General features: G+C 40.1%; 1 protein-coding gene across 11 annotated transcripts in view; it reads right to left on the bottom strand.

Moving 5' to 3' along the window:
• Nucleotides 1-293: 293 nt before the first annotated feature.
• Nucleotides 294-8447, bottom strand: part of LOC105466688 (microfibril associated protein 3 like) — a 47062-nt gene continuing 38908 nt past the window's right edge. For all 11 annotated transcript variants that reach the window (XM_011715769.3, XM_024788145.2, XM_071092825.1 and 8 more), the window contains one exon: nt 294-5990. In XM_011715769.3, coding sequence (XP_011714071.1) covers nt 5059-5990 — 932 coding nt within the window. In that variant the 3' untranslated portion in view covers nt 294-5058. The remainder of the gene's footprint in view (nt 5991-8447) is intronic.

Raw genomic sequence — 8447 nt, 5'->3', positions numbered from 1 at the left:
TTTCTTTCTTGGATTCTCTAAACCTAGCTCCATGTGATGTGCTAAAAATTATTTCTTGATATAGATTAAAATCGATTGCTATAAGATTTGTCAGTACAGAGTTAGGCTTCTGTAGTGGGACAAAATTATGCAGGTTTTAAATACAAATTACTTCATTTTTCTCTTTTCCCAAGAAATGCTGCAGATGCACAGGGTAGGGGTAAGAACAGACTGCAGGTTTTATACCACTGGAAAGAATGAGTCAAGCCACAGTTACACACCCTTCAGGTGGGACACAACACACATTCCACACACCTGTGCAAACCTTTTATTAAAGCATCAATCAAAATACAGGATGGATCACATGGTTTTCTGTTTTTGCTACTGTAATACCAACTTATGTATGAGTCATTTGTTTACATCTTTATTTTTAAAAGTGAGCATTTTACAGTTCACAAAATCACCAGATTGACATTTCTGTCTAGAGGCATTTTTCCATTTTCCAATTTTAACAAAGGACATCCAGAACTACTGAAATACAACAAACGAAATCTAAGTACAAGCATCTTCCTTGACTCTCACTGTTAGCAGCTCTATGGTGTCTGAGATACACATTTGGAGGCTATATATTGGCTAAATAAAAATAATTTATGCCAGAATATTCTCAGAACTATTTACTTTCTATTTTTACATTCTCTAGCTTCAATTTTGATTGTAGTATTCTTAGTATTAGCCTCTTTATAAGTTCCATCTCCAAAAAATCTGTTAAAGATCATTATCATTCTCATATGATATCTTCTTGAATAAAAGATAAATGCTCAGTCCTTTAGAAAATACAATAAGCAATTGTTTTATTTGATTTTTCCCCCACAATTGATTTGTTTAACCCAAACCTGGTTGATCAATGAAGAAACCCCAAAAATGTCACTGGGAAAATAAACGGTGTTATCTACTAAAGAATTTTTTTAAATGACCAGTATCTTGATGCCCAAGATATGGGTGTGAAAATATGATGAGATTTGGTAGATATTTAAAGACTACGAATAACTTGGTTTAAAAACCAAGAATAGAAACATTTATAGAATTACTCAAGTGACTGCCAAAGGGTATGTGAAGAGCAATAAAGGAAAGTATCTGAACAATGCTAAGAAAACAGAGTATCTGAAATATAAGGTAAATGCTCCATTTTGGTACCAAATGAAACACTGAAAGGAAAAGAACCACAGTGACTACTACTGAAGAGTTTTAGCACTGATCAACACTGTATTTCCTAGGGCAGAATAAAAGGTATCTGGTTTGCCTTTCTAAACCATTTCTTCCAGCAGCTGGAATTGGTGTTTCTACAGTCAAGTCAATCTGTGTTGGCTGCACTGGGCTTAGAGTGTGCTGTTCAAAACATGCAAATGTCCTTTGTACCTGACATTTTCTTCATGTGCTAAAGAGCTGAGCAGATCCTAGATCACCAGTAAATAAAGATCCAAGCATTAGACTTGAAACATCTTACCAGTCCATTAAAATAATTTACATAGCCATGGTTAAATTCATTCAGTCTTTCTATCACATTGCTTTCTTGTTATCTCACACTTGCCCTTCAAAACAAAGTTTAGACAACATAGACTTGTGCAATTAAAAATGAAACAAACAATAAAAACAGATAAATGAGGAAAGGGGAATTCCAGAACCCCATTGTGTGAGATGTCAGGTCTTTCAGCCTTAGTTGTGAAAAAGGAATGCTCATAAGCATCCAAGACAAATCATTCTGGACATAATGACACAGCACAGTAATGCTTGGGATGGATGAGACATTCAGAGATTTTTAGAGCGATTTCTATAAGTTATATATCACATGTATCCCATTTGGTTCCTAGAGATTTTAGTCAAGTATTAGTATTTCTTTTTGCTAAGTATGGTATACAAAAAGATGAGGATAGTAGATGTGCCCTAAAGATATGAAAATATAATATATAAAACAAAACCATTATAAATTACATAGATTTTCCATATAAAATTGTTTTCCCCATTTAGAATAAATACCATCCAAGTTTACAGATCATCTAAGTGAATTAAATATACACACATATTTGAATCATTTTCAGGATTTCAAGAAAAACATTGCTAGAGATAGGACCAGGATGACTCAGAAGCCAGAAGTTGATTTTACGAATGACTACATACGACCCAAAGGACGAGGCTTTGGATTTAGTGTCAAGCTTTTAAAACTGCCCAAATGAGTCCAATGTGCATGAGTGTGTATGCGCACACGTTCAGTCACGCGCACATGAATGACTATGAAGCTGAACAGTTCACTTTGTATTTGAAAAATCAGCTGGAAGTCGTGAGGTCTTCTGCATTTCATATTCTAGCAGGAGAGCCTCTCTCATTTCATAAAGAAGCTGTAGGATGGATAGGAAGAGTGTAGCATTTTTGGAAGGAGAAATGCCCATTTTAAGTCAACCTCCCTTTATGTCAGCTATTATCAAAACTGAGAGCATTACGATGCCTTAAAGAGGGAGAAAGTTTTGAAAATCTACATAAGCTCTTCCCACTGCAGTCTAAAGCAGCAAAACCAATCGGGAAACATTCTTTGGCCACGTATTTCTGCTCTTGCTCCACTGAAAATCTGCCCACTTTTAGCTTATTATCACTATTCAATGTCTAGGTGGAATGGATGCCTTCTCCTGTTGCTTCCATATGGAAACCTGCACACGGGTTTGGGTGGAATGACAACGGAATAGAATGGGGTAACATTCATACATTATCACAAAATGAACGTAAGTCCTCTCTTGTCGCTTTGGGCATTTAAACCCATGGTAAATAATTTGTGGACCTCCATGAAAACTGGAAAATTTTTATATCCTAAGAGGTGGCGTTAAAACTTTTCCGCAACCCAAAAACATACGATGCTAGTCCCGAGAGCCTGAACAGGAGTCATACTTTCTCCTGATTTCTCACTGCTCATTTCTTTATGTGACTGCCCAAAGCACTTCTAACCAGAAGTTAACAGTTCAGTACTTTTCAAGAGATGTCTAATCAAACTCCATAACTAGTCCTATCACCTTCTATAACAGTTACCTATACATAAACAAATCAAGGCTAGGTTTAAAGCCAAGCCCACTGCCCTCAATTACAGAGCCAGATAATGTTTGTTGTAAAGTTTGGATGGCAAAAGCATCCAACTTCATGGACCCATTTTTTCTTGTCTCATGCAATGGGGGTAGGTTATCCTGGAAGACTGCAAACTTTCCACAAAACTATAAATGTTTCAAATAGAAGGGATCCTGTAGACCCTTGAGTACTACCTGCATATTTTACAGATGAAAAAGATCAAACCCCAGAGAGAGGAAGGGAGTTGTCCAAGGTCACTTCCTCAGATGGTGACAGAGTGAGGACTAAACATCTGGGTCTACTCTCATCACCAATGTGGTCCATGCAATCTTGGACATCACAACCCCACTACCTGATGTGGCCAAGGCCCCTATGAGTGTATTAAGGTTACTGTCTCCTTTGCTCATTCTCACCGATATTAAATCTTAATTGAAGATGTGATCCTAATGGTTTTTTTGGAAGGAGAAGATCCACAATTTGTTTAAAATGCTACGATTTCTCAAAACCAACATATTTAAGTAATGCAGCATGAAAATGTTAGGTGGACCGAGAGATGAATGCAAAAAACTTTAAAGTGATTGTGAAAAGGAGCAAGGATGTTAATATCGGTTTGGTTCTGTGAGACAGCAAGACCATTCCAATGGTGCTCAGAGCTCATCTCATCTGCCCCTTCTACAGATAAGGGACCTGAGGCCCAGACTTGTCCAAAGTCAGGCAGCTGGTTATTGGCACAGCCTTTGGATGACTAATTTTGTCTTCTTTCCATAAGGTCATGCACCTCACATATAACCACTTTCTTGCAGGACTGAATAATTATTCAACAATTTTGGCATAAAATTTGATGGCACAGTTCCCTTTGCTATTACCCTAACCTTTCGCTCTCCCCTTTAAGGACAACCAAGTCAGCTATGCAGTTCACAAAAAGTGGACCTTGTTATATGTCATCCAACAGCATTTGGTCCCTGCAAGCCTGTTTGGAAGCCAACCAATATTCTATAACCTACAGGAATACATTGAACCCTATGTCTTTGGAAGCAATACGTTTTCCAGGTAAAGAATCAGTCTTTATTTGGAGGATGATGTAACTTCAACATAAACAGTGACTTTCGTGGGTGGTGTGGGTATATTTAACCTTTTACAGTCTCCCTCTACATCTCAGCTGAACTCACCAAAAGGCTCTCTGAATCAGACAGGTAAACACATTTTTAACTATTAAAGTGCTATTCCGGGGCAAAGTTTTTCTCAGTTTCACAACAGCAGCTTCGTTGGAAACAAACAAAAAAAAAGCAATCTATGAAAATAGGCCCGGGGAATGAAAAAAAAAAAAAAAAAACAAACCTCATAACTACTTTGGAACATGACAAATGTAATGTGACTTGTAGATATCAGCCCTGGTACTGGTGACTGATACCAAAGTCTCTGAGGTACGTGTTCTAGGGAAAAATGAGGACAAAAATGGCAATGAGGACTAAACCAGAAAGAACAATTAGTATTAATAACAATGACCCCATTATAAAGGAACAGCGAAAGTAATCAAAACTGAGAAGAAAGTGCAAAAAACCCACGTACGTGCATTTGCTATTGTAGCAGACCTACACTTTTTAAAAGGAAAAGCAATGCAGGGTGCATTGGACAGGGTTCTTGAGCTCAGAATATCTTACAGTGGTGTACTCTTTGCCAAGAAGGCATCACCAATTAAGGTATTTGGCAGAGATCAGCCTCTAAAACTCATTATCACATAGACACCTTCTGTCTGATATCAATTCTGCACCCTGATGTTTCTCGCATCCTTTTCTACTGGGGAAATTCCAGTCCCATTCACTGCAGGCAGGTGTTTCTCCTTTTAAAGTGGCATCACTCCTACCTAAGGGATGAGAGTCTCCTGGTAAGGCTTAGCGGCAAGTGCGTACTACATCTGTATTACAAGGAGCAGCCCCTGATTTTCTTGATATGCATAGCTTTTCGGGGTTGGTATTAGACATGGCTTTCGTAAATAATGCAGGTGTTTTTGTCGTGTGTCACTGCTGGCTCTGTGGCCTCCAGGTAAGCTGGCGGCAGTACCTTATCTGGTACCTCAACGGGTGTTGGCTCTTCTGATGTTAGCTCGGTGGATGTGACATCAGTAGAAGGCTCTGCAGTTTCAGGGGAATGTTCAGCCGACGGTTCTGTCTCCTCTACATCTTTGACTTCAAACTGTCCACCCTCTTGGTCATCTGCATGCTCTTTTTTGGACTGTGGGTGAACTGACACCTTGATGGCAATTTGCTGAGGCTGCTCGTGCAGCGATGAGGCGTCCGAGTCGGCGGCGGGGGAGTCGCTCCGCTTCAGAGAGTTGGGGATTGTGTAGACCTCATCCCTGTCTGCAGCCTCCTGGCCCTCTGGAGTATGCCTCACAAAATTCTGCCCCTGCTCCTCCAGCCCAACCACCTCCATAATCTCCTCCATGATAGTCCTGCAGTTCATAATGAGAGGCGGCAGAGGCACGCTCCTGGCGAGCTCTTCGATGTAGCGGGCGAACTCCATGGTTTTGAACTGGGTGACTTTGGCAAGCTCTAGAGTTTTGGCAGAGGTGATGATGGGGATGCGCTTGGCGATCTCGAACGCCTTCTGCAGCTTCTCTGCACCTTCGGTCCTAAAGAACTCATTGATGGCCTTCTCGGTCTTCTTTAGGTGGCTGCTCATCATGCACAGGCGGGTGATATTGAGGACCATGACGATGGTGAAGGCCACCAGGCACACGACCATGTAGTAGACACCCATGTCTCCAGAGGTGAAGATGACGCGCAAGGTCACCGTGTTGTTCACAGTGCCGTAGATGTTAGAAGCCACGCACGTGTATTTACCTCGGTCTGAGAAGGATACCTTGGTGATGTTCAGAAGGCCGCTGTCGTGCATTTGCCATTTTCCTGTCGGAAGGGAGAGAAGAAAATTCAACTAAGGACACAGAGCTCCCATGACTACAAACTGATACGTTTCTAAGAATATCTACTACTGTGAACATCTACTTCACGTGCTTACTATGTGGCAGGCGGTGACATGCATCAGCTCATTGAATCCTCACAATAACTCTGCAAGGTGGCCCCTGACACTGCCTTTGTTTTACAGGATGAGGAAACTGAGGCACAGTCAGGTTAGACAACATTCCCAAGGGCACCAGCTTGGAATCCGTAGAACTGGAAGATGAACTCGAGTTCCAGAGGCTGCACTCTTAACTACCAAACCATATTGTCTAACTCTACATCCTAGTGAAAAATGAGAGAAATAAACAATCTGGAAAATGCTGTGCTCTTATTGAAGAGTTCCTTAACTTTAAAAGCAACTGATTCTCTAACCTGCCAGTAAGCATGCCTCTATTGAATATATGTTCACTGGGGAGGTTAATGCAATTAAATTATTTACCTGAGTTTCTCTAATTTAAGACTGAAGTAATCCTTGTATGATCTCAGTTAATGAAAACATAATTTGTGTCATTCATTTTGAGACTCCGCAATTATCTATACTATTTAAAGTTACAAGCTAACAATGTGAGTATTCAGAGGCTGGATAGGAATTAATATCAATTTGGTTTAGCCTTGCAAATAAATTACAGATCCATCAAGTTGAAAATAAGCTTGACACGAAGGAGGACACATATTGATAATACATGTGAGTTTTCTTATCCCCACTGCCCTCTCTGGAAAGGATCTACCATCGCCTCTGGAATGGTATTTTGAATCCAGTGAAACACTTTGGTTTGAATTTAGCCTGCCCATCTACCTGCAGGTCAAAGACCCCTGTGAAACATGATACTAGGTGTGGCTTCAGGGTGTTAGGTCTGAGCCCTTCTGAAACCCTGCTACCACCCTGGACTGTCCCATAGAGCAAATGAAGATCCCAGTTAGGTTTTTGGGGAGTTCTAAGGAACAGGCAGATATTTCTCCATAAAAACATTCTAGTTCCTGGAGCCGACTAGAGAAACCTTTCCTGAGAGCTGGGGCAACTGAACATATAGTTTCCTTTTAAGTATCTATTATTGCACTGTATATTATTTGTTTGCTCTTCTTATGGTATTGTTTTAATTCCAATAGAAGGCCTGGTAATTCCCAAAAGCATTTTTGTTTTGTTTTGTTAACCCAGTGGACTATGGAATAAGGCAACAGAAGGCCTGTTCTCCCGCAGTGTCCTCTGCTCCAAGGAACTTTCTTAAGGAAGCTGGACGCGCCAATGAGGTACCTCCTGGGGTTCTACAGTTCCTCCTGCCCACTGGCCAAGGCGAATCCGGCGGGAGCCTCTTGGTGGATGTTGTCACATGACTGTGCCTTCTGAAAGAACATCTGTGAAGAGCAGTTTCTGGTGTCCCTGAGTAACCCTCTTCTAACAATTCAGTCAGTGTATTTCCTCCAAGAGTAGAAAACACTGGTTTGGAAAATCGAGTGAATTTTCAGCTTCTTGTGAATGTGTATGAACAAACCAACCTACTTGGTCTGTGAAATTCTCGCTAATTCAGATGGGGCATGGGCAAGGCTTCTACCACTTTCATTCCAGGAACACAGATTTTGATATTTCAGCTGCAGATTTATTCAAATATACAATGACCTGAGGCCAGGAAAGTTACCTTGTCAATTTATTTTCTTATAATTTGCACGTCTCATAAAAGTAGACTGCAGCAGGCATGGACAAAAATAGAACAAAACTCTAACTGATTGAAAGCTTATTCCATACAGAAGACATTGGGTTCTAGAGACTTACAGGCTATGCTTGCAGTTTCTCATATTTACCTTCCTTTTGTTGGAAAATATAGCAGAAAATAGAGTGGAGGAGGGTGAGAAGGTGAGGTTATTTGTGTGAAGAATGGTTAGGATCAGTTTGTTTACCTCCTCCCCATCTGTACCACTTTTTGGAACAATTATCTACAAATATAAGGAAAAAGTTGTCTGAACCTGGATACAGAAGAAGAGAACACTAACAAGACAGGCATCTGATGGTAATATCAACAGCTTTTCCCCCAAACCTAAGTAACAACTTTAGTAATAATTATGTTCTAAGTGTTACAGAAACATAAAATGTGAAAATACTAGTTACAACATCCCAATGCTTTCCTCTTTGAATATTCAAAAATGTTTCTGAACGTGAACTTTTAGTTTTCAGATATGCTTTTAATTGTCTACTGATCTAATCTACAACCAAACAGTTCAATTCAGACAACTCCTTATAGACCCTTCAAATGTTTCTTGTGACATTGTTAAAAGGGGCATAGCTTGGAATCTCATGCAGTCTAATTCGGTGACATGTGTAGTTCGTTTTGGACAAACCTGTGAGATGTCTAACAGATACATTATTACTTAGGAGTATATTCAGATTCTTAACCCAGCACAGTGGGTCCC

This window comes from Macaca nemestrina, chromosome 3 (assembly GCF_043159975.1).
Source record: "Macaca nemestrina isolate mMacNem1 chromosome 3, mMacNem.hap1, whole genome shotgun sequence".
NCBI lineage: Eukaryota > Metazoa > Chordata > Mammalia > Primates > Cercopithecidae > Macaca > Macaca nemestrina.
The sequence above is the reverse complement of the archived record's forward strand: the minus strand, read 5'-3'. Positions and strand labels throughout refer to the sequence as shown.